The sequence below is a fragment of the Schistocerca gregaria genome, chromosome 3 (genome assembly GCF_023897955.1).
Source record: "Schistocerca gregaria isolate iqSchGreg1 chromosome 3, iqSchGreg1.2, whole genome shotgun sequence".
Lineage (NCBI taxonomy): Eukaryota > Metazoa > Arthropoda > Insecta > Orthoptera > Acrididae > Schistocerca > Schistocerca gregaria.
Genome location: NC_064922.1, coordinates 516,792,166 through 516,819,971, shown reverse-complemented (window position 1 = coordinate 516,819,971; position 27,806 = coordinate 516,792,166). Strand labels below are relative to the sequence as shown.

General features: G+C 42.9%; 1 protein-coding gene across 7 annotated transcripts in view; it reads right to left on the bottom strand.

Moving 5' to 3' along the window:
* Positions 1–27,806, bottom strand: part of LOC126355404 (ninjurin-2-like) — a 144,164-nt gene that overhangs the window by 49,981 nt on the left and 66,377 nt on the right. For 4 of the 7 annotated variants that reach the window (XM_050005702.1, XM_050005706.1, XM_050005708.1 and 1 more), the window contains exon 2: positions 15,874–16,047. In XM_050005702.1, coding sequence (XP_049861659.1) covers positions 15,874–16,047 — 174 coding nt within the window. Of the gene's footprint in view, positions 1–6,393; positions 6,646–15,873; positions 16,048–27,806 lie in introns of all 7 variants that reach the window. The other 3 variants (XM_050005704.1, XM_050005703.1, XM_050005705.1) reach the window with 1 other exon arrangement.

Below are 27,806 nucleotides of genomic sequence, written 5' to 3'. Positions count from 1 at the left end.
GTAAGAGCATGGAAGACCTGGAGGATATGGGAATTGTACAGATGGAAGAAACTAAGGAAGCAGGTCTAAGTATAAAACAAAGTTCACGGTAATCGGAAGAAGAGGTCAGCTAGGACAAAACCATCTAACAATCAGGAACCTAACAACACAGAAGACAGACGCTTTCACGTACCTCGGTGTCAGTATCAACCAACAAAACCCCATAGAACAAGAGAAAGTAACGAGAATTCAAGCCGGGGTAAGATGTGTAGGAGCTGTACACAACATCGTAAGATCCAAGTTACTATCCAGGCATGCAAAAATAAAAATAAAATTATAACAGACCATATCAGACCATCATCAAACCAATAGTGTGCTGCGCAAGGCAGACATGGTTCCTTTCAAACAAAAAAATCACTTTTGAAAATAAAGAACTGAGAAACCACTGAAAGAAAATGAAGCAGTAGATAATAAGGAAAAACAGAGAGATAACTCAGCCAGTTACACACACTACATGACATCGTAGCGCGTGTGAATCTTAAAAGGCTCAGGTGGCACAGACATGTGAGGAGGAGAGAAGAGAACACGGTAATAAAGGCAGTAAAGGATGGAAAAGCCAAAGGAAAGAGAGTATTAAGAAGGCCGAGAACGAGATGGAAGGATAATTCCATGGGAGATATGCAGATACTAGGTCTGGGAGATGAAGATGCAGCTGACAGGAAGCTGTGGAAAGATGGAATGAGTGAGGCCAAGGACTGGCTGTGGTTTGTATGACCAGTGTAAGACAAGTAACTAAATAAGAAAATTGTCATATGATCATCAGTAAGTCACACACACCAGTCGAGGTCTTTACTCTTCCCCACAATGTCAAGAAATGCACTGGCTCCCAGAATGATTCTTCCTAAGCTCACCAGACAAAATATTAGTCGACGTCTTAAAACAGTCCGCCTCCGTAGCTGAGTGCTCAGTATGTCTGCCTGCTAGGTGGTGGACCCAGGTTCGAATCTCAGTACTGTTAGCGATTTTTTCTTGGCGGGAGGACTGGTATGGGGTGCACTAAGCCTTGTGAAGCCAACTGAGGGGCCACTTGAATGAGAAGTAGCGTCTCCATCGTCAAGAAAGAATGGAGAGCGGTGTGCTTATCCCATGCCCCTTCATACCGCATCAATATTACGCCATTGGTAGAGGATGACACGGCGGTCGGTAGGTCCCGATTGGCCCGTCTAGACAGGAACACCGCACTTGCTTTCTTAAAATACCACGCTGGTCGCCCTGGAGCGCTGTAGATGGTGTGCAATTTGTATCAGATGGCTATGTGGCGCTCCACCGCCAATGTAAGTTATGGCAGTGAAGTGGCGTGTCTTTTCCAATAGCGTGCGTGGATCAGTTCAGTAAGATTGGCCGATGTGAAAAATTGACAGAACGACAGAAAGGAGACGTCACCTTCGGAGGTGTCATGATTAAACAGTGAAAAAATTGCCAGATTTTTTAGCGTGTCAAGGTGAACAGTCCAACGTGTGTATAAGGGATGGTGTGCCACTCGTTATGACGTAGCACGCTGTAAGAACACTAGTCGGTAGGAAAGTCCTAACTAACAGGGACCAGAGGTAGGTGCCACGCCTTCTGAAAGACAATCAGTTTCAAAACCCGACAATAATTGCTGCTTTTAACCAGATTCGAGGCGAATATTTCGAAGGGAATTGTATGCCATAGACATCTGGTACCTGGCAACAAGACAGTTCTCACAGCGTCCTATAGATGCACAGCTTCAGCGGATCAAACAACACAGAACATGGGCAGTAATTTGACTGCATGTGTGCAGTGTGATCTGACCGATTTTCCCTCTTTTTCAGTTGATCGAAGGCGTCGAATGCACGAAAGGTTCTATGAGGCATTTAAGCAGCACTACGTTGAGGATGTTGGTTGGCTGGTTGGTTGATTCGGGTGAGGGGACCAAACAGTGAGGTCATCGGTCCCATGAGGATGTAGTTCAGGCTGGAAGCGGCTCTGGGATGTTTTGAGGGTGTTTTGAATACCACGACTTGGACTCACTCAGTCAGATTACCGTGAACATGAACACGACGTTTATTTTAATATTCTCGGTGACCAACTATTGACCTTCCTTTAACAGTGATGAGTATGCTGTGGGCACTCCCGTTGTCCAGAAAGACAACAGCAGTATTCACAGAATGCACTCATACGTCCTTTGATCTGCAGTCATTGTGGCATGTCATTGCACCTCGACACGCCAGTTGTATCAGCTGATCTTAATCCCATAGAATTATTTTGAACAGCGGGCGAAACGTAACAATTAACGTCCCCACATCTAACCTTTAATGAGTGGTTTCTGCTGGATACGGAATAGGCGAGAAAACTTGTGTGCTGCTTTCCTTGACGAATTGAGAACACTATCAAGGCTAGAGGTGGTGTCAAGCGATATTGGCTTCAGGTCTCTCGGTGGTGACTAATGGTTTTGCACCGTATGTTTATGTTGTTTGTCGAGAGGCACCAAGCATCATATTAACTGGGACTGTCCGTTTAAGATGATATGCTCAACTCTATCAGTCTATAAAACTTCTCACGAATTATTCGTCTTTTCACACACCTCAAGTGATGGTTTGATCACTGTCTCTACAACCCGGAAGACCAACGCGAAGTAAACACCGGCCGTGAAAGCCATCATTGTACACTGAGGTGACAGCAGTTATGCGATACCTCCCAATATCGTGTCGGCTGTCCCCTTGTCCACGTAGTACAGCTTCTCGACGTTACACAAACTCAACAAATCATTGGAAGCCTCCTATAGAAATACTGAGCCATGCTGCCCCTATATCCGTAGATAATGGCGAAACTGTTGCCGGTGCAGGTTTTTGTGCACGATTATGTCCCGTAAATAGTCGATGTGATTCATCTCGAGCGGTCTGGGTGGCCCATTGTATCGCTCGAAGTGTCCGGAATGTTCTTCAAACCAGTTGCGAATATGCAATTTTGTCATATGATGACGTGATGGAGACCGTGGCTGTTATGTGAAGACAAATGTTGATGGTGTTAAGACAGCAACCAGCTACAAATTTACTTTCAGTTCCTTTATTCAAAGGGTACCGTAACTAGTTTCGAATCGTTGTGATTCATCTTCAGGCGGTTTACACACTTTCCTTATGACATGTGGTGTGTTTTTTACATATTAATTGTCATAAAACATAAATAACACATAATTACAAGCAAATATTTATATATATTATAATTATATTATAATATAATTTATATATATTATAATTATGTATTATTTATATTTTAGAACAATTAATCTGTAAAAAACACACCACATGTCATAAGGAAAGCGTGTAAACCGTCGGAAGATGAATGACAACGATTCGAAATCGGTAACGGTTGTTGTTGTTGTTATTGTGGTCTTCAGTCCTGAGATTGGTTTGATGCAGCTCTCCATGCTACTCTATCCTGTGCAAGCTTCTTCATATCCCAATACCTACTGCAGCCTACATCCTTCTGATCCCGCTTAGTGTATTCATCTCTTGGTCTCCCTCTACAATTTTTACCCTCCACACTGCCCTCCAGCACCAAATTGGTGATCCCTTGAGGCCTCAGAACATTTCCTACCAACCGATCGCTTCTTCTACTCAAGATGTGCCACAAACACCTCTTCTCCCCAATTCTATTCAATACCTCCTCATTAGATATGTAATCTACCCATCTAATCTTCAGCATTCTTCTGTAGCACCACATTTCTAAAGCTTCTATTCCCTTCTTGTCTAAACTATTTATCGTTCATGTCTCACTTCCATTCATAGCTAAACTCCATACAAATACTTTCAGAAACGACTTCCTGACACTTAAATCTATACTCGATGATAACAAATTTCTCTTCTTCAGAAACGCTTTCCTCGACCATCATCAGTTATTTTGCTTCCTAAATAGCAAAACTCCTTTATTACTTTAAGTGTCTCATTTCCTAATCTAATTCCCTCAGCATCACCCGAGTTAACTCCACTACATTCCATTATCCTCGTTTTGCTTTTGTTGATGTTCATCTTATACCCTCCTTTCAAGACACTGTCCATTCCGTTCAACTGCTCTTCCAAGTCCATTGCTGTCTCTGACAGAATTACAATGTCATCGGCGAACCTCAAAGTTTTTATTTCTTCTCCATGGATTTTAATACCTACTCCGAACTTTTCTTTTTTTTCCTTTACTGCTTGCTCAATATACAGATTGAATATTATTGGGGAGAGTCTACAACCCTGTCTCACTCCCTTCCCAACCACTGCTTCCCTTTCATGCCCCTCGACTCTTATAAGTCCCATCTGGTTTCTGTAGAAATTGTAAATAGCCTTTCGCTCCCTGTATTTGACCCCTGCCACCTTCAGAATTTGAAAGAGAGTATTCCAGTTAACATTGTCAAAAGCGGTAACGGTACCCTTTGAATAAAGGAACTGAAAGTAAATTTGTGGCTGGTTGCTGTCCTAACACCATCATCAGTTGCGAATAACTGTGGTGTGGTGACATGGCGCATTGTAATAGGAACATGAAATTCATGACTGGCGGCAAATGGTTTCCAAGCAGACAAACATAGCCATTTACGGTCACTGATCGGTTCAGTAGGACCAAAAGTCCCAATCCATTCTATGTCAAAACAGCCCACACTGTTATGGAGCCACCACCATCTTGAAAAATGTCTTGTTGACAACTTGAGTCGGTGGCTTGATGGGTTCGGGACTCATCTGAGCAGGCCACGGTTTTCCGGTTGTAGGGTCCAACCGACATGGTCACAACCGCAGGAAAGGCGCTGGCGGCGATGTCGTGCTATCAGCAAAAGCACTCACGTCGCTCGCCTGCTGCCATAGCCCATTAACGCCAAACTTCGCCGCACTGTCCCAACAGATACTTTCGCCGAACGTCCCACCTTGATTTCTGCGGTTATTTCACGCAGTGTTTCTTGTCTCTTAGCACCGACAACTCTATGCAAAAACCGCTGCTCTCTGTCGTTAAGTGAAAGCCATCGGCCACTGCATCATCCATGGTGAGAGGTAATACAGGTAATGCTTGAAATTTGGTATTCTCGGCACACTCTTAACACAGTGGACCTCGGAATATTCAACACCCAACTTATTTGTTAAATGATCTCTTGATGCCGCAGAACATGTTCTACCAACCGATCCCCTCTTCTTGTCAAGTTGTGCCACAAACTCCTCTTCTCCCCAATTCTATTCAATACCTCCTCATTAGTTATATGATCTACCCATCTAATCTTCAGCATTCTTCTGTAGCACCACATTTCAAAAGCTTCTATTCTCTTCTTGTCTAAACTATTTATCGTCCATGTTTCACTTCCATTCATGGCTACACTCCATACAAATACTTTCAGAAATGACTTCCTAACACTTAAGTCTAAACTCGATGTTAACAAATTTCTCTTCTTCAGAAACGCTTTCCTTGCCATTGCCAGTCTACATTTTATATCCTCTCTACTTCTACCATCATCAGTTATTTTGCTCCCCAAATAGCAAAACTCCTTTACTACGTTAAGTGTCTCATTTCCTAATCTAATTCCCTGAGCATCACCTGACTTAATTCGACTACATTCCATTATCCTCGTTTTGCTTTTGTTGATGTTCATCTTATATCCTCCTTTCGAGACACTGTCCATTCCGTTCAACTGCTCTTCCAAGTTTCTGACAGAATTACAATGTCATCGGCAAACCTCAAAGTTTTTATTTCTTCTCCATGGACTTTAATACCTACTCCGAACTTTTCTTTTGTTTCCTTCGCTGCTTGCTCAATATACAGATTGAATAACATCGGAGGCTACAACCCAGTCTCACTCCCTTCCCAACCGCTGCTTCCCTTTCATGCCCCACGACTCTTATAAGTCCCATCTGGTTTCTGTAGAAATTGTAAATAGCCTTTCGCTCCCTATATTTGACCTCTGCCACCTATAGAATTTGAAAGAGAGTATTCCAGTCAACATTGTCAAAAGCTTTCTCTAAGTCTACAAATGCTAGAAATGTAGGTTTGCCTTTCCTTAATCTTTCTAAGATAAGCCGTAGGGTCAGTATTGCCTCACGTGTTCCAACATTTCTGCGGAATCCAAACTGCTCTTCGCCGAGGTCCGCTTCTACCATTTTTTCCATTCGTCTGTAAAGAATTCGCGTTAGTATTTTGCAGCTGTGACTTATTTTCACATCTGTCAACACTCCCGTATTGCGGCCATAAGAACGTCGGAAACCTTTTCACATATATCATCTGAGTACAAATGTCAGCTCCGCTAATGCACTGCCCTTTTATACCTTGTATACGCGATACTACCACAATCTGTATATGAACATATCTATATTCCATAACGTTCGTGACCTCAGTGTATTACCCTAAGTTCTATCCCCGAACAGTTCGTCTTACCTGCGACCGACAGCGGTGTGGCGGGGTAGTTCGCGGGTGTCCCGCTGCGGGCAGCTAGGCGAGGTCGGTGCCCTTGAGAAAGTGCCCGAGACTGGGGTCAAAGGCGGAGATGAGCAGGTTGAGCGCGGTGACGACGACGGAGAGGGCGAGCGCGATGTAGTTGATGACGAGCGCCGAGGCGCGGTAGCTCTCCTGGTGCAGGCGGCAGTCGCGCAGCAGGTTCAGCGACAGGAAGAGCACGCCCATCACGCCCTGCGCACCACCGCCACCCACTGCCAGGCACTCCGCCAGCCACGCGCTGCAGCTCGGCACAGCCGGCTGCTAACCCAGCACACAAGCGCGGCCGCTGCAAGCTCAAGCACTAAGCCTACAAGCTGATGCGACTCCGTGATACACATGCACCACTGTCTGGAGTTCAACTTCCCGTCGACAGTCTTTTTCCACGGCGTACAAGGAGAGCGCTTCTACTGCTCCTGGAAATGTTCAGTCATATTCCATTTACCTAAGGCTGCGGCAAGATAGTCTCACTTGGGTATAAACTAATCGAATGTATCCAGACACTAATTAATGAACTTAATTACGGAGTGATTTCACCCTGTGCCTTTATGACGGCTCTAAGACTTGCTTTCAATGAGCTGTCTGAGTGCCTGTGGAGGATCGCAGCCCATTTTCCTTAAGAGCCGAAACCAGAGAATGTAGTGATGTTGAACGCTGGGATCTGGAGGGAACTCGGCGTTCTAACTCATCCCAAAGGTGCTCCACTTGGTTAAGGTCGAGACTCAGGACAGGCCAGTCCATTTGAGGAATGTTGCAGTGCAAATCACAGAGCTATAAATGATAGACTGAATAAGCCTGAAGGGCGTTGAAGACTGCGAAAGAAAGGTTCCACCTTTGCTGAAAATGCTATGAATGACTGTTATTCTTATAATTTTAAATGATTACAAAGAATGCGCATGTTCTAGTTGCTTACCGCTGATTAGCATTCGAAGTGTTGGCGCAACAGGCCGGCTGTTGGGAAAGTCTCCGTAATCAACGAAATAGTGGCGACGCGTACTGTGAAGCCGTGTCTCAGAGGACATTCCAGGTTTCTGACTGAACAGTTTCAAGTTAAGAATGAAAATACTGTATCATAACGTATGCCGGGATCTGAGCTGTGATCCGACGTGCCTTGACAATTGCGCAAGAGGACGGGGTGGAACACAGTCACAACTATTCGAATGTACTAAGGCGTTATTAGTCTGGGCTAATCCAAGAACCCCACAGAAAACTTCCAGTCAAGATTTAAATCCCAGTCCTCCGACTATCAGTGCAGTGTCCGAACTGCTGTGTCACTTCGCTTCATGCTCTTCAGCTTTACTTAAACGCAACGATGGATATAAGACTAAAAACGAGATTATATGATTAAGAAGAATTTTACTGTCGAGAAACAAACATTTAACAGTTGTACACCTCAGCGAGTCTGTCAGCTCACAGAAGCTCTTCGTTCTCTCCTCGATAAAAAAATGTTAACATTTCCTAAAGAAAGCCTAATATTTTGAAAACCCTAGTATGATGTTTTGTGCTAAAATGATCCAAAGGAGAACAGTAACATATATTTTAAATTAATGAAAACTACAGAAGCGCTTGTGTGGCACGTTATATGTAGGTCAGTTAGGCAGAGCTGTAAATACTAGCCTGACTATGCATGAAAGGCGTTGAAGACTGAAAAAGGAAGATTCCATCTTTGCTGAAAATGCGCTGAATGACTGTCATTCTTATAATATTAAAGTCCGCCCCCGGTAGCTGAATGGTCAGCGTGACGGATTGTCAATCGTCTGGGTTCGTGTTGGATTCCCGGCAGGGTCGCGAAATTTTCTCCGCCCAGCGACTGGGTGTAGCGCTGTCCTCATCATCATCACATTATCCTCATCGACTGCAGGTCGTCGAAGTGGCGTCAAATTGAAAGGCCGGCACGCGGCAAGCGGTCTGCCCGACGGGGGGCCCAAGCCATACGATTACACACATTACGTAATATTAAATGTGATGTTCTCCATAGAAGAACTAAAAGCAGAAAACTAACAACATTATTCGAAATTCTGGCCACTAATAAACACCAGTCAGAGAATCCTGACCTGCTCCTTAATGACGAAACACTGTTCCACTATTCACACTAACTAAAGTAGCAGCAGCCAGTTATTATTTCTCTCGCCATTAATACGCTTGTGACAACAGTTGCCCAACCACATCCCACATACTACTTTCTTCTTTCTAAGAGGTGACCGAGACATGTAACCAATGGCACCCCATACCATCAAGCCGGATGATACGCCAGTATGGCGATGACGAATACACGCTTCCAATGTGCGTTCACCGCGATGTCGCCAAACACGGATGCGACCATCATGATGCTGTGAACAGAACTTGGATTCATCTAAAAAAATGACGTTTTGCCATTCGAGCACCCAGATTCGTCGTTGAGTACACCATCGCAGGCGCTCCAGTCTGCGATGCAGCGTCAAGGGTAACCGCGGCCGTGGTCTCCGAGCTTCTGCAAACGTCGTCGAACTGTTCGTGCAGATGGTTGTTGTCTTGCAAACGTCCCTATCTGTTGACTCAGGGATCGAGACGTGGTTGCACGATCCGTTACAACCATGCGGATAAGATGCCTGTCATCTCGACTGCTAGTGATACGAGGCCGTTCCGTATTACCCTCCTGAACCGACCAATTCCATATTCTGCTAACAGTCATTGGATCTCGACCAACGCGAGGAGCAATGTCGCGATACGATAAACCGCAATCGCGATAGGCTGCAATCCGACCTCTATCAAAGTCGCAAAAGCGATGGTACGCACTTCTCCTCCTTACACGAGGCATCACAACAACGTTTCACCAGGCAACGCCGGTCAACTGCTGTTTGTGTATGAGAAATCGGTTGGAAACTTTCCTCATGTCAGCACGTTGTAGGTGTCGCCACCGGCGCCAACCTTTGTGAATGCTCTGAAAAGCTAATCATTTGCATATCACAGGATCTTCGTCCTGTCGGTTAAATTTCGCGTCTGTTGCATGTCATCTTCGTGGTGTAGCAATTTTAATGGCTAGTAGTGTAGTAAACAAGAAAACTTCCATAGGGATGGTAGTTGTAGCATCATCCCGGTGCCTGCACGCTAAATTTCTTCTTTCTGTGACGAAAATTCGTTTAATAGGAAGCGTCTCGTTTCATTAATTTATATTACCGACTTCGCCCACTTGTAGGTACGACTGTAACCGCCTACTGCCCTTTATTATCGACGGGAAGTTGAACTGTAAGAGGAAACGTCATCTATGCGTGGAATTAAGCTCCATGCTTACCCTCTACCGCAACATAACAAGCGCGTAACTCATCTTTCAGACTGCTTCTCTAACAACTAGGAAAAAAATTACAAGCGCGTAGCTACTGAAAAGCAGTTTCCCTCTACCATGAAAAACGAAGGGTAAAACTGTGCTCAACATCTCTCCGACATCAAAATATTTGAAGGAAGTACATATAACTTAAAGATATGAACTCACAAATTTCAGTAACAAGAAACGCAGCTCCCAACGCGTTATTCGCTACCTTAACTTTCCCTTTCGCTGACGGGTTTCTAATATCTTTTCAGTTTATTTTTGTCATACTGTGTGTGGTATTTATTGCTGATTACACGAACTGTCATTAAACCCTACACCAGTTTAATAGTCCACTAATGCGAGGCTTTGCAAGAAAAAATTGACATTTAGGTAAACTATTAATGATTGATTTTACTGTATATGGGCCAGCGATAAATCTTTTTTATCTCCATAGTCTGTGTAAAACTGCTAAGCGAAACAATTGGTTGAGAGAATGAGATTTTCACTCTGCAGCGGAGAGTGCGCTGATATGAAACTTTCTGGAAGATTAAAACTGGCAGAATTAAAACTGTGAGGACCGGGCGTGAGTCGTGCTTCGGTAGCTCAGATGGTAGAGCACTTGCCCGCGAAAGGCAAAGGTCCTGCCTTCGAGTCTCGGTCGGGCACACAGTTTTAATCTGCCAGGAAGTTTCAATCTGTTGAAAATGTTATTTTGACCATTTTAGATTGTTTAGGACACAAAACAATACAAGAAAATTATCGATGGCAGTTACTTTTTTACAAACGTCCGCAATACGTCACGAGAGTTTACTCTCTCATTTAGAGGTTGCACTTTTTTCATGCATGCAGTTAGTCGTGTGTGGTAGACTTATTTAAGCAATGAAGCTGCTATTGTGTCTATCATGTTGTTCAGAAATGCCACTGATGTAGAGTAATGTGATAAAGTCACGAAGATTTTCAGTAAGCTGCAAACAATATGTAGTTATGACGTACAAACTTCTGCAACACACAAACCAATAACTTGTTATGTTATTTTGTAGGCTACTCTGATAAACCAGAAAAAAATTGAAATCCGTGAATCAAAGCCTTAGTCTATCGGGGTAGTCGAACATATTAAGAAGTACCACGTAACAAAACAAGATAAATTAGCCAAGGCGAGCTGATGGTCATTAATGAAGGAGAGAAAACCGAGCAACCTAGTATCTGGTTGTTATAAAGAATTCTGGTAGGATATTCGTCCCACAAGTCTACAAAATTATCTGTGATTCTAGCTACCTCTCTTTGGAGTCATTGCAGATCATGCCACGTAGAACGGCTTTCCAAAGCAACACATTCGCCCACTAGTAATTCACGTCCAGACGTCTATTGTCTGCGGAAATATTACACTGAAGAGCCAAAGAAACTGGTAGACCTGCGTAATATAGTGCAGGGCTCCCGCGAGCAGGCAGAAGTGCCGCAACACGACATGGCAAGGACTCGACTAACGTCTGAAGTAGTGCTGGAGGGAAATGACACCATGAATCTTGCTGGGCTGTCCATGAATCGGTAAGAGTACGAGGCAGAATTTCGAATTGTGTGTTCAAGACAACATTTTCAAAATTTCCCTCTAAATCTACAAATGCTATAAACTTTGATTCGTCTTCGGTTTATCTTCTAAAATAAGTCCTACTATCGCATCTGTATCACGTGTTCCTAAATTTCTTCGGAATTCGGATTGATCTCTCCAGAGGTCTCATTCCACCAGTTTCTCCATTCAGCTGTACATAATTTGTGTCAGTATTTTACAGCCTGGTATCTGAATCTCATAGTTCTATAATATTTACCTCTGTCAGCACCTGCCCTCTCTGGAACTGGAATTGTAATATTCTGCTTGACGTCGGAGACTATTTCGCCTGTCTCGTACCAGATGGAGAATTTTTGTCATGATATGTTCTCCCAACGGTCTAATTCTAAAGTTATGTCGGTTAGTTCGGGCACCTTTCTCGATCCATCAGCATGCTATGATATTCTTCTAGCACCATCAAATCTCCTGTATATAACGATCGAAGCACAGCACACTGCCACACGTCGATTGATTCGTGCTTTTGATCTCTACGTTTCCACCTGGCTGGATATCACTAAGGCCCGTAATACGTAAGTACAGAGTTAGATGGCATATATGGCTTTTAACCCACCTTACACCCGATCAGAAATCAGATTTTAACCCGTATGCTCGTCAACGACCGTATACAAAGATGTCTTAGCTTTGTAGTTGTGACAATGTGTCAATATTTCAGCGGGTATCAGGATTGTTATCTTTGTTTCTGGGCTTGCTCTTTGCAGATCAATATACGTCAATCTCATAACCTCAGCTAACGAGGTCTTCTTAAGAGCCGAATGATCTTAGCTTGTAAGCATAACCTTTCCTTAGTAAACTTCCTTTTGCCTTGCGTCAACGAATGGAAGTGTCGCAAGGTTTCATTACGTAGCTGCATGACACTTTGCAGAAATGACTGTAAATTCCACTTTATTTTTTTCATTGTTGATGACTATAACATTTAATGCACAATTTATCACCTGAAAGAGACAATGGTAACCTTCCTTCTGATTACATGCTATGATGACAACGTGATCATACCAAATAAAATAAGTCGTCATCAGAGACTACTGCTGCATAAACAAACAATACCAGCATAAGAGATCCTTTATTAAACCAAATGACGCACTTTCCTGACAAAGCCTGACAGCTTGATATTGCAGTGAAAGTGGTATGACAGATCACGAGGACAACGTACACTGTAGTATTGCCGGCTGAAGCATTTAGTGGAAATGAATGATGATTTTTAGCCAACAGTGTCGTCGTCAACAAAAAGCGAAAAGTAATGAGACTGACAACACTGCAGGCAGTCTGGCCATGCTGTGTTGCTCTATTTGTGTAAACGAGCGTGATCATCCCTTCCAGACGTTGAATCCGAGTTTCAGCTCAATACAGCCATCACGTGATTTTTGTAGGGAACCTGAGTGTGTGTTAAGAAAATGGAACAGCGTAATTTAGAGCAACGTTATGCCATCAAGTTTTGTGTTAAATTTGGGGAAACTGTGAGTATGAATTTTGATAAGTTGATGCAGGACTGTGGGGAATATTCCTTATCAAGAGCACAAATTTTTCGCTGGCACAAATCATTCTTGGAAAACCGAGAACGCGTTGAACCTCGTTCAGAGAGGCCTTCAACTTCACAAACCGACGAAAACGCCGGAAGTTCGCATGCTCTTGTGAGACCATATCGACGTTTAACGGTAAGGATGATGGGTGATCTGTTAAACACTTTCGCCGTACATCAAATTTTGACCGAAGATTTGCACATACGGAAGGTTCGTGCCAAAATGGTGCCGAAAAGGACAGTCGAAGAAAGGTGTGTGTTTATTTTCTTAAGACAATTGCAAATGGCCTCGAATGGTTTAGTCGTGTGATAACAGGTGATGAATCCCGTACTTTTTTAGTACGACCCTGAGATAAAGTGTCGACGGCCTTGCCGCAGTGGATACACCGGTTCCTCTGAGATAGCCGAAGTTAAGCGCCGTTGGACGTGGCAGGCACTTGGATGGGTGACCATCCAGCCGCCATGCGCTGTTGCCATTTTTCTGGGTGCACTCAGCCTCGTGATGCCAACTGAGGAGCTACTTAACCGACTAGTAGCGGCTTCAGTCAAGAATACCATCATAACGACCGGGAGAGCGGTGTGCTGACCCCACGCCCCTCCTATCCGCATCCTCTTTGAGGGTGATACGGCCGTCGGATTGTCCCGGTAGGCAACTCGTGGCCTGAAGACGGAGTGCTGAGGCGAAGTGAGGATTGAGACATCACCTCGACAGAAAAAAAAAAGCCCGAATGAGCTAACCAGAGATCAAAATAATGATGATTTATATCGTGCATAAAGAATTTGTTCCTCCAGGGCGAACTGCCAAGCAAGTGTTTTACAAAAATTTCCCTGCAAGGCTCAGGAAAGGATGAATCGACTTAGACCAGACAATGAGGACAAGTGGATAATGCATCATGACAACGCCCCATGTCACACGGCCACTTCCATCACGGAATTTTTAACCTCAAAAGGCATTCCCATTGTTCAACAGTCCCTATGTTCACCTAATCCAAGTCCCTATGGCTCTTTTCCGAAACTGAAAAAGGTTTTAAAAGGACACGATTTTGGTACTCTGGCGAACATTCAAAAGAATGAGACCGACATGTTAAAGGCCCCAACAGTTGAAGTCCTCAACGCTGCTACCAAGACTGGGATCAACGACTTGTCACTTAATGGTGCTGAAAGGAACTACTTTGAAGGGGACAACACCACTGCTTGAAAAACAAAAGAAAAATTCGGAGTAGGTATTAAAATCCATGGAGAAGAAATTAAAACTTTGAGGTTCGCCGATGACATTGTAATTCTGTCAGAGACAGCAAAGGACTTGGAAGAGCAGTTGAACGGAATGGACAGTGTCTTGAAAGGAGGATATAAGATGAACATCAACAAAAGCAAAACGAGGATAATGGAAAGTAGTCGAGTTGACTCGTGTGATGCTGAGGGAATTAGATTAGGGAATGAGACACTTAAAGTAGTAAAGGAGTTTTGCCATTTGGGGAGCAAAATAACTGATGATGGTCGAAGTAGAGAGGATATAAAATGTAGACTGTCAATGGCAAGGAAAGCGTTTCTCAAGAAGAGAAATTTGTTAACATCGAGTATAGATTTAAGTGTCAGGAAGTCGTTTCTGAGTGTATTTGTATGGAGTGTAGCCAAGTACGGAAGTGAAACATGGACGATAAATAGTTTGGACAAGAACAGAATAGAAGCTTTCGAAATGTGGTGCTAAAGAAGAATGCTGAACATTAGATGGGTAGATCACATAACTAATTAGGAAGTACTGAAGAGAATTGGGGAGAAGAGGAGTTTGTGGCACAACGTGACTAGAAGAAGGGATCGGTTGGTAGGACATGTTCTGAGACATCGAGGGATCACCAGTTTAGTATTGGAGGACAGCGTGGAGTTTAAAAATCGTAGAGGGAGACCAAGAGATAAATACACTAAGCAGATTCAGAAGGATGTAGGTTGCAGTAGGTAATGGGAGATGAAGCAGCTTGGAGCTTGCACAGGATAAAGTGTAAATAGGTTGTTTAGGATTTTTAATTGGTAACGCCACCGCCACGTAGCGCTCTGTATGAAAATCACTGGCTGTGCCGTGTGCAGTCTGTGGCTGGTTTGCATTGTTGTCTGCCATTGTAGTGTTGCGCAGCGGCAGCTGGATGCTAACAGCGCGTAGCGTTGTGCAGTTGGAGGTGAGCCGCCAGCAGTGGTGGACGTGGGCAGAGAGATGGCGGAGTTTTGAAATTTGTAAGAATTGGTGTCATGAACTGATAGATATATATATATATATATATAATGACTATTAAGGTAAATACATTGGTTGTTCTCTATTAAAATCTTTCATTTGCTAACTATACCTATCAGTAGTTAGTGCCTGCCGTAGTTTGAATCTTTTATTTAGCAGGCAGTAGTGGTGCTCGCGGTATTGCAGTAGCTTGAGTAACGAAGATTTTTGTGAGGTAAGTGATTTGTGAAACGCTAGTCAGGGCCATTCTCTTGTGGGGATTACTGAAAGTCAGATTGCGTTGCGCTAAAAATATATATATATATATATATATATATATATATATATATATATATATATATATATTGTGTGTCAGTTTAAGCACAGTCGTGTGTAAATTGTTCTAAGGGGACGTTTCAAGAGTAGCATTGAGAGCTGCATTAAACCAGTCTCAGGACCGAAGACCACAACAACAGCAACAGATGAAAAATCAGTTTCACAGTTTTCTTACACATCGTATTGCAACAGTTATGTTTTACTGTCTTTAGTTTGAAGCATCAAAAGGAATTAGCTTGCCACGCATCCTATCGATATTGAAAATTAGTGTCGACACCTGAATCGAGCGCACGGCTGCTGCAGAGTCACTGAACTGGCAGGCATGAGAAGCGCAAAGGAAGAAGAAAAAATAGAATCTTTATGATAGGAATAGCGTGTGCGAGGGAGACGCTAAGTGCTACTCAGGAACAGGTGCTCTGTACAGAAGCCACGTGGGAACGTCGGGGCACGGAGCTCACCTGGAGGACGATGGAGGTGGAGATGAGCCCGACCATGAGCGAGTAGAACTCGTGCTTGTTCCCCGCCTGCAGCACGTACTTCAGCTGGCTGGCGTTGGCGGTCAGCAGCGCGATGTCCAGCATGCCCTGCGCGATCGTCTTCTTCGTCGCATATCGGTTGGCGTCCAGCGTTTTCTGCAACACAGAAACCAGTACACAGGCGACGTTTAGAGTGACCTGCAACCTAGCGCAACCCTTGTAGAAATAAGAAATACCTCCAGCAGCCGTACTTTTTATAAAGTACATTACTGGCCATTAAAATTTCTACACCAAGAAGAAATACAGATGATAAACGGGTATTCATTAGACAAATATATTATACTCGAACTGACAAGTGATTACATTTGGGTGCATAAATCCTGAGAAATCATCACCCAGAACAACCACCACTGGCCGTAATAACGGCCTTGATACGCCTGGGCATTGAGTCAAACAGAGCTTGGATGGCGTGTACAGGTACAGCTGCCCATGCAGCTTCAACACGATAGCACAGTTCATCAAGAGTAGTGACTGGCGTATTGTGACGAGCCAGTTGCTTAGCCACCATTGACCAGACGCTTTCCATTGGTGAAAGATTTGGAGAATGTGCTGGCCAGGGCAGCAGTCGAACATTTTCTGTATCCAGAAAGGCCCCGTACAGGACCTGCAACATTCGGTCGAATGACAGTTATACACACGGGTTGTAACACATCTGAAATGTAACGTCCACTGTTCAAGGTGCCGTCAATGCGAGCGAGAGGTGACCGAGACGTGTAACCAGTGGTACCCCATACCACCACGCCGGATGATACGCCAATATGGCGATGACGAATACACACTTCCAATGTGCGTTCACCGCGATGTCGCCAAACACGAATGCGACCATCGTCATGCTGTAAACATAACCTTGATTCATCCGAAAAAGTGACATTTTGCCATTCGTGCACCCAGGTTCGTCGCAGGCGCTCCTGCCTGTGATGCAGCGTCAAGGGTAACCGCAGCCATGGTCTCCGAGCTGATAGTCCATGCTGCCGCAAACGTCGTCGAACTGTTCGTGCAGATGGATGTTGTCTTGCTAAAAGTCCCCGTCTGTTGACTCAGGGATCGAGACGTGGCTGCACGATCCGTTACAGCCATGCGGATAAGATGCCTGTCATCTCGACTGCTAGTGATACGAGGCCGTTGCGATCCAGCACGACGTTCCGTATTACCCTCATTAACCCACCGATTCCATATTCTGCAAACAGCCATTGGATGTCGAGCAACGCGAGCAGCAATATCGCCATACGACAAAGCGCAATCGCGATAGGCTACAATCCGACCTTTATCAAAGTCGGAAACGTGATGCCGTACACGAGGCATCATAACAACGTTTCACCAGGCAACGCCGGTCAGCTCCTGTTTGTGTACGAGAAATCGGTTGGAAACTTTCCTCACGTCAGCACGTTGTAGGTGTCGCCACCGGCGCTAACCTTGTGTGAATGCTCTGAAAAGCTAATCATTTGCATATTACGGCATCTTCTTCCTGTCGGTTAAATTTCGCGTCTGTAGCACGTCATCTTCGTGGTGTAGCAATTTTAATGGCCAGTAGTGTATGTTAATTACGAGACCAGTTTCGACACTATATCAGTGTAAACTTCAGGTCCTTATTCAAACTGGAACGTGATACCCAACCCTCGGTGCATTAGGACATGCGTATGTCTGTTCACTGGTCTCATTGATTTTTATTTACGCGATGTCTGTACTCCAATCAGTTGTTCGATTGCTGGAGCGCGCACATCATGAAAACAGAAATCCATGAGACCAGTGTGTACTTGTCCTAATGTACTGAGGGATGGATGTTGCCATTTAGTTTGCATACAACCCTGAAGATGGCACTAATTCAGTGTCGAAACTGGTCGTATAATTAATATACAAGAAGCATGGCTGTTGGTATTACTAATTCCTCCAAGTTTATTACTAACCGCAGTCGCAGGTCCACCTCTATGATGGATCATATAAAACTTCCTGCAAGCGTTTCTGGCGGACCCTGTTTCAGTTGGTTGTGTGTGAGCTGTGTGAAGTTTATTTTTTTTTATTGTGACTGTGGTATCAGTAGAGACTAGTGTCGTCGTTGTTGCAGGTAACCAGCCATATTTCCCACGCTTCTCGCGTGTAACTGAAACGAAAAGAAACCTAAACAACCGAGGTGTGGCTACAAAATTTCGGGGCTATTGCTGTAAAAAAAAATTATTTAAAAAATGCATATTTAGTTTTTGTCACCCTTAATATACACCCCTCGTCTTTCCCTACAACTGTCCACACGAGTTTTCCATTGTAGGAAACAGTGCTGGAAGTCTTCCTCCGCGAGCTCTCTGACTATGCGCGTTGCTTTTCTTTTCACTGCTTCAACAGACTGAAAACTTGTACCTTTTAACGGAGATTTGATCTTGGAGAATATACAAAAGTCACATAGTGCTAGGTCAGGAGAAGGAGACGGGTGGTCTAGCACTGTGGATGCTGTACTTCATTAGAAACTTCTTAACAGATAGTGAGGTATGAGCTGGTACATTGTCTTTATGCAGAACTGGTGACTTGTTTTTCCACAGTTTCGAATCGTTTTTTTTTTTCCCCCACGGAGTTGAGCAAGAACCTCAAGATAGTAATGTTGATTGGTAGTTTGACCTTCAGGAATCCAATAAAGTAAACAATTCCATCAATATCGAAGAAAACAATCATCCTCGCTTTGAATCATTAGATCATTCGAGCTTTTTTCGCTATCTGTTAATAAGTGAAAAACCAAGATTAGTGTAATGTTATTACTCTTCCCGAGAAATTACGATCATTTTCAATGGTATTCAAATTGAACATGAAATGTGGGAAAGGGGAGGAAAGGGAAAGGATGGGTAGGAAATCAAAGTGTCAGTTCAAACATTTTCACGAGCTCCTTTTTGTTCGACCGTAAGAGTGTCGCACACACTTTTCTCATGTTAAATTGGTTACGTAAAATTTACCTTACGCTTTCTTTGAAAATTTGTGCAGTCGATGGGTTACTCAACCACACCGAATCAGATTACACACTTTTTCGATATTTTCATCCTCGTTTTATGTTGAAGGGCGTCCCGGGAGTGAGTCATCTTCATTTTCTCAGCTATCTTGGAAAATATACTCAAAAAGTCGCATACGTTTATCACAGTCTTTGCCATACACATCTTTTAGTAAACGATAGGTTTCAGTAGCAGTTTTTTCCAAGTTCAAATGGCTCTAAGCACGATGGGACTTAACAGCTGAAGTCATCAGTCCCCTAAACTTAGAACTACTCAAATCTAACTAACCTAAGGACATCACACACATCCATGCCCGAGGCAGAATTCGAACCTGCGACCGAAGCAGCCTAGTGGTTCGGTACTGAAGCGCCTAGAACCGCTCGGCCACCGCGGCCGGCTTTTCCAAGTTTCATGTGAAATTTCACGTCAGTTCGTTGCTCTATTACTATATTTATCATTTTTTCGACAAACAAAATAACAGCTCTTACACAAACGAAGGTCAGGATTAGAATGATTTGCTACAGACATCAGACTGCGTTAGACTGAGAAATTTCACGCTTCACAGCTATTGCTCGTTCATCTTTGGCGCATGCTCACTTAATCTGTGACAGCATCAGCCCCGATGTTCTATAGTCACACTTCGTAGTGGAACAAAAAGTACTCCAGTTAACTTTTCATCGAGTTTAAGGAAACAGCTATAGAAAGACATGCAAAGAAAATAAATTTCGCTGGTCTGAGTATAGCGACAGCATATCTGCCTCCGAAATGGTCAGCATGCGAGTTCACGTATCGGCACTGTGGCACATAACTTTTTTAAAAATATTCTACAGACAGTACTCTGTAGCATCAACATATCCAGTGTGAAGCTGAAATGTAAAATCTTACTTCTTGGCAAATTTCATGATTCGAGGTCAACTGGAAGTGCCGTGTAGATTTCGATGAGTGAGTTTGCGAGTGTCTAAATATGTGACATAAATGGCCGAACCTTTCGACTGCACTTACTTAGAAGCTTCACGTTTCACATCGCCAAGGTACAACAGACTTTAATACGTGAAATAAATTTCAATCTTATATGTGTACCGATTCATGCGAAAAAAAGGATTTTGAACAGTCGGTCTGACAGATAACAAAGTGATCCCACAAGGGTTTCGTTTTTCATATTGAGGTACGGAACCATAACAACAAATTTGGAACTGATACACACGAAAAATTAGCAGTTTATTACACCTTGAAATATTTTAGGGGCTAGGCAGAATAGAGCAGTGCTGATTGCAATCGTAGACTAAAATGGGCATTATTGCTGTCAACATGAAGTACGGTGGGAGAATAAAACAAGTTTGTTTCCAAACAGACACCCTGCACACACGGGCGACATTTACATTATTGTCTATATATTTTCAGTGGAATACAAATCACAAGATAAACATTGGTAAGAAATGAAACGAAATACAATTACTCTGTAACGAGGCACCGGAGTCCATGGATACCATACAGCAAAATACTCAGAAAATATCCCAGAACAACATCCAAAACTTTGTAGATGGAGTTCCAATTCACCCACAAGGCGGCCAGGGACAATCTGGAAATCTTGTAAGGGTGTTGCAGGGTAGGTTGAGCTGAGTAATATTAGTTAAGGAGGGAAAAAATCGATACAATGCGCTGTTTCCGAGGTTATTAACGTTGATGATTGCCAGTTAGGCCGTTGGGCGCGCAAATTCAAGCGGACGCTGTCGCCTAAAGTGTTCCTCGTTTGGTTTCCTAAAACTGAACAAGATAGCGATACAAAAATTGGACATAGTAAGCGCCGACGCCGAGCCAAAGGCTAAGCAGTCTTTGGGCTATCATCTGCGCTCTACAACTGATACTAAATGTGCATGGCAAGGCGTTTGAATTTGCCGCGCAACGGTCTTATTGGCTAACTTCAATGCAAATTGACACGGAAACGAAGTAACGTATCGAATTTTTTTTATTAACAATTGTTTCTCAGCACAACCTACACTGCGACACACAAATTTTTCATGCTGTATAACGTGGGAAGAACTGCCTTCTAGAATTACGTCGCACTCTTCTTTAGATTCTAGTGGAATCTCCTCATTAAGATCTACGTACTGGGTTCCCTTACCAGTGAAGTTTTCCAGCCAATCGCATACCAGAACCGACACTGTATAGGCTCACATTATGATTCAGTGATCTCCAAAAGTCAAGGAGTATGCCATGAACCTTGGCTCCACTTTCTGTAGCCTTCTTACCTACATCAGAAAGCTAAGTTTCACATGGTCACGGGGTGATAATTGGGGGCTTTCGAGTGACTACCGAAGACTCCTCAGAGGCGGATCTGGCTAGCGCAGGAGGAGCTGCCGGATAGGTAAACTTGTTCCGAGCACCATACAATGGCCACTCTGTGGGGCGTATTTGCATGGAACCTCAGCAGATAAGCCGCCTCTTCCCCATACAGGAAACTGTAAATTAAAGTTGCCAGTTTAAAGTGCGTACTTTGAACAGGGTGCACCAGAAAGAGCGCTCTGTTATCATGTTGCAGAAACGTCTAGAAAATTGTGACATCTGATAAATGGAGTACCCGGGCACATGGAAGGCATTTTCTAGAGCTGCATGTGGAAGTGATGTTTTTGCTTCCCTGAACGTAAGCGCAAGCAATATCTACATTTATTTGCATATGTGTGGTCTCTGGTGTTTCGGACGTGTCTGTTCTCTCGGAAATGTCCCACATAAAGACAGCTAACCCAAGTTCGAGTAATAGTCTAGCACAACGCCCGATTGCGGTCGATGCTAGAATTTCTACTTCATTTCGTCATGTATTTGCATGGCTGTAGTATCAAGAATGGTGCCTGTTCTTTCGGCGCCATTATATAAATATATATGACTTGGCCATTAATATCATTTCCGTGCAGATGCACTCTGTTTGATGAACTCTCTTGGGAACTGGCGTGAGGCTGCGAGTAATGAGTGTGATGGAAAGTGGGCGATGAGTAAGTAGTGTGCAACAAGTTGGTAATTTTGGTTGGACGGGAAGGGTGCTCAGGTAGCCGAAGCGATTAAGGTTACCGCTCACGTAAAGTGGGAAGTCCAGGACCGAGTCCCGGGCGGTACAAAATTTCACTTGTCGTCACTGAATTCATTTCAATGCCCGACTGCGGGCAATGTCAGAATTTCTATTTCATTTCATCATCTAAATTTATGTCTATACTCCGCAGTCCGGCTTGTGGAGTATGAAGGAGGACACTGCGTGTAATACACTTCTTTACTGTTACAATCGCGAATGGTACGCGGGAAAATATACTGCTGGTAACGTTTCATGTGATCTCGAGTCTCTCTCATTTCATTTTCACAGCCTTTACGCGTGACTTATGTAGGAGGAAACAAAATTTTGATTGTCCTTTCGAAAAACGATCACTCTCTGAATTACAACTGTAAACCCTATCGTCATGCACAATGCCTGTAGCGTGAGGCCGCTTTTGCGCTTACCAATGGAAATCCTGAGGAAACGCGCTGCTCTTCTTTTGATCTGCTCTGTTTTCTCTATCAGTTCTGCCACGTAACAATTCCTGACTGAGAAGGAATACTCAAGTAGCGGTCGAAGGGGAGACCAGGGCAAAACGTCCATTGGGGCAAAACGATCGTGCTTAATTTCTGGCCAGTTACTGGTGCCATCCAGCGGAGAATTCGTGAATTAAGTCTTCACGTGAAGCTATGTTTACAGCTTTGATTAAGTTTCGCAGGATGTTCTGCTACAAGATTTACAGAAGCAAACGTCGTTTCATCCATTTTCGATCTACGGTAAGTTCTAAACCTATAATCGTCTATGTCAAATTTTGTGTCTCTGAAGTCAATCACAAATGAATTGGAGTTTAAGGCATTTATTATGAACATAAAAGATGGTGGTCTCCCGTACCATAGTGTTTCCTGTGGGGTGTGGACCTGGAGCAAAATATCGTGTAGGATGGATCATTACACGCCTTAGGGATCATCCGAGGCATGCCCGAAAAGTAATTACCGTTTTAGAAAACACGCACAAAAAGATTTTTTCAAACCAAAATTTTTTTACAAGAAAGGTCATTTTTTGCACTATTTTCCTACATAGTTTCCAACACTGTTCACACATTTTTCATTGCCTAAAATCAAATTTTCTATGCTCTCTTCATAGAAACATGGCGCCAGTGAAGACAGTCACTGCTAAACAGCGGTTTTTGCGTCATCATCGCTGTCAAAGCGTCTTCTTCCAAAACACTCTTCAGTTTCAAGAACCAGCGGTAGTCAAAATGAACGATATCGAGACAGTAGGGCTCCCAGCTGAATCGTTGAAAAAGGGTAGGATGGCACCAGCAAAACGAGGACGTGAATTGTCGTGAAACAACACAATGCCCTTAATTGGGCATTCCACGCATATAGATTTGAATTGCTCCCCGTATTTTTTTCAGTGTTTCACACTATCGTGACGCATTGCCAGTTTCACCTGTAGGAAGGAACTCAACAAGCAGAATGTCCCGTCTTTCCCACAACGCAGTGAACATGACTTTTAGGCTGACAATGATGTTTTCAAATTGGTTTTTTGAGGAAATCGTGAGCGTCTCCCCTCCATTGACTGTTGTTTTGATTCTGGAGTGAAATGACAAATCCATGTTTCATCATCGGTCACAAATCTGTCTAATAATTCATCTTCTTCGTCACTGTATTGGGTAAGAAATGTCAAAGCACTGCCTAGTCACTTCGTTTTATGAACATCCGTAAGCATTTTCTTCACCAAACGGGAAAGCAATTTTTCGAAAATTTATGCGATTTCAGACAATCTCGGGCAAAACAGTTCTTAAAATTTGTAGAAACTCATCATAAAGCATTCTTATTGTGAACCGTCTGTTTTCACGAATTACCTCATTCTCTACCTCAACCAAACCATCACTGACAATAGAATGCCACCCACTCCATACTTCGTCCATCATTGAATTGTCTCACCCACTTTTCAACCATTCCATCAGTCATTACATTTTCACCATAAATTTCTACAAGTTGACGATGAATTTCATCTGACTTACGGTTCTTTGCATTCAAAAACGGTATTACAGAACACACTTCACAGTCGGCGGGCTCAGATACTGTCTTACGCATTTTGAATGATCGCTAACAAAGTTAAACACAACACAGCACGGCTGTAGTGGCGTCAGTGGGAAGACAATGAACTAGGCAGATGAGGGCGAATGTGTGGAACTGCTACACTAGTGCTGCGGTGGCGGTGGAACGAAAGGGTACTTACTTTTCGGACATGCCTCGTCTTGCCCTGTTACTAAGTTATTATTTATTTATACTTACATATTTTTATTTATTTTAGTTCATTTACCGGTATGTACATATATTGGTTTTACTATTTATTTATTTATTTATTTATTTATTTATTCAGTTACACAGGACACGTTACTCAATTATAAGGTATACTTGTTAATTTTCTTCTAAAAATTATTGTTGTTATTTTATTGATATATTTATTTGTATATTCAGTTGTGTGAGATGACTTGCTTAAGCATTTCAGATTCAACGTTCTGAAAACTGATTGTCAAAGCTGTTCCGTTGAAAATGTGAACAACGTCATTACAGCAGTTCAAAATTGAATTCTCGTAAAAACAGCAAGCAGAAATTTTGCTTTCTCTAGAACGGCGCTGAAAAGAAGAGTAACGGGAAATATTACATCTGTTATGCTTGACAAAAAAGTTTTCCGAAATTATAAACCTGTGTTGACACAATGGCAAGGGGAAGAACTAACTAACCTTATCTTGGATATGGAAACAGGATTTTATGGTCTGACTACAAGAGATCTGCACTATCTAGCATTTCTATTAACAGTGACAGATGCTATCCACATACCTGTGCCCTTCAGGTGCAGTTACAACGCACAAAGGAAGAACTAGATAGGTTGAGGAGGGTGAAGGTTGCTGGGGAATCGGAACCGGCAGTAGGCAAGAAGGCAACTAGGAGGTGGAGGTATTCAGACAGTTGTAGTTTGTGTATTAGTAATAGATTTTACCAGCTGTCACAGTTGAGAGGAGAGGAGCCTCTTGTAGCTGTAGGTGTAGGAAACATGCAACAGTCCTCAGCAGTTTGGACGTCTGAGTCTGTTGCAAAGTCTAACAGAAAGAAGAGGGTTCTGCTGCTAGGTAGTTCGCATAGTAGAGGTGCAGGCCAGCAGTTGCAGGAAGTGTTGGAAAGTGAGCACCAGGTCACCAGCATTGTGAAACCAAGTGCAGGGTTGGCTCAGCTGACTGACAGCATTGGGAAGTTATATAGGAATTTTACGATATAGGATCAGGTAATGATTGTGGGTGGAGCAAGGAATAGTCTAGATTGGGGTGGGGAATATGATGTAGGTGGTGACATGGTAAAGATTGCTACTCAAACTGGTGGCACTAATGTGCATTTTGTGCAATTGTTTCAGAGTCATGACCGGCCTCATCTTAATACGACTGTTAGGCGTGTCCACATGGGGATAGAGAAGGCACTGATGGCAGAGGGTATGGGTCACATTGCAGTGGTGCCAGTTGAGTTTATCAATAGATAGGGTTTCACTAGGCGTGGCCTGCACATTAATAGATAAGGGGAGGAAAGGCTGGCAAAGCTTATTGGTGACAATGTAGTGGGTGGTGGTGGGATCACTCATGGAAAAATTCCTGTAGTAGTTGATATTAGAGCTACAACTCTTTTTGAAGGACGTCATCTGACAGGTATACCCGCTTCAATGTCGTCTCTCTAACTAAGAAATCACCTTCAGAGGAGGTCAGGTATCCAATTAGAGAAGGAATTAGAATATTTCATCAGAATATAAGAGGTATTATAGATAAAGTTAGTGAACTGCTTATAGGTGTTGACTCTGACATTATTGGTATATCAGAGCACCACTTAAATAATTTAACAACTCAGAGGCTTCCTTTACCAGAATGCAGATTAGCTAGCTGTTTTTCAAGGAGTTCCTTGCGGAGTGGGGGAGTGGCCATGTACGTAAAAGAAAGTATTCCGTTTGAGTCCATTATCACGTCACAGCACTGAACAGATATTTGAATGTTGCGCAGTGGCAGTTGAATTTAGTGAAACTAAAATTCTAATTGTTGTCGTTCATAGGTCTTCTGACTCGGACTTCAGAGTGTTTCTGCTCAAGCTAGAGAGAGTTCTTGGTTCACTTTATGGGAGATACCACAAATTAGTTACATGTGGTGACTTCAATATTAATTTTGTATGTGATTGGGCAAGATAAAGGATGTTGGTAGAGCTTCTAAACTCATATGATCTGATGCAGAATGTGTTTTTTTTTTCCAACCAGGGTGTAGAGGGACAGTAGCACAGCCATAGACAATATTTTTATTCATTCTTCACTATTAGATGGGCATTCTGTTAGTAAAAGGGTGAATGACCTTTCAGACCATGATGCACAAATTTTAACACGAAAAGGCTTTTGTACTTAAACAAATGTCACATATAATTACAAACTATGTAGAAAAGATTATACATCGGCAATAGAGTGTTTTATAAACCTCGTTAAGGAACAAGAGTAGCAGGATGTTTATAGCTCCTGCAATGGTTCTTTATTTACGTGACTATTACGGCACTCCAACCCCAGTTCTCGATACCAGTAATATCGTACTACTTTTCTGCGAAGTAACGGACATATTTTTGTGACAATATTCACATTTGGTTTTATTAATGTATAGGTACTCCAATATATCGATATATTACAGTGAGTGTATTCATTTCTGTGAGACTGTCATAACCTTTGACTTACTTGTAACCGTTTTGGCGCGAATCCGCACAGAGCAGTCTTTGTTTCACCTTGCAGAAGTTAAGTTGTTATTTCGCTTTGTAAAAGAACAGTCACGCCTTGTGTTTGGTTAAAGTGGAAATTAAATATATGAAGATTGATACAAAACTGTTTCCTTGATGATGTGACAATTAAAAAGAAGTATATGTGAATTTACAAGAAGTTTAATGAAAATGTGGATCGTGAACACCAAGTCAAAAATTATTTCTACAATACCATTGTTCTGATCTGGGATTGTTTGATAATTAAGAATTTCCTGAAAAAGCATTTGTTAGGTCTTCAAATATTGCTAAAATACAGATCTGGACCTTCTAGCTGTCAAGGTGGAATCGCCCTAGAATCAACAAGATGAGCCATAACAACTTCGACGAAATCTACGTGGGAATACATTCAAGATAAATGCCAAAATCAATGACTTTTTTACAGTGAATTCATTATTTCCATTCTGACGATACCATCCACAGTCAATAACTTCAGCAGAGGAAAAAATAAAGGAGGAGTATCAACAGAAAAAGCAACCTAGACTTAACAATAGACAAGGACGTGCAAACAAATCTTATGCGTCTTTGCAGAAAAGAAGGGGAAACAAAGATGATGAGACGCCCACGTGTGCAGAGGAGTTCTCAGTATGACGATGCTGATGACGATGATGACGATGGTAACACAGAGTGTATTTACCGTATGCAATCATACAGGGTGTTTCAAAAATGACCGGTATATTTGAAATGGCAATACAAACTAAACGAGCAGCGATAGAAATACACCGTTTGTTGCAATATGCTTGGGACAACAGTACATTTTCAGGCAGACAAACTTTCGAAATTACAGTAGTTACAATTGTCAACGACAGATGGCGCTGCGGTCTGGGAAACTCTATAGTACGATATTTTCCACATATCCACCATGCGTAGCAATAATATGGCGTAGTCTCTGAATGAAATTACCCGAAACCTTTGACAACGTGTCTGGCGGAATGGCTTCACATGCAGATGAGATGTACTGCTTCCGCTGTATCTGGATTCTGGCGGTACACCTGGTCATTCAAGTGTCCCCACAGAAAGAAGTCACAGGGGTTC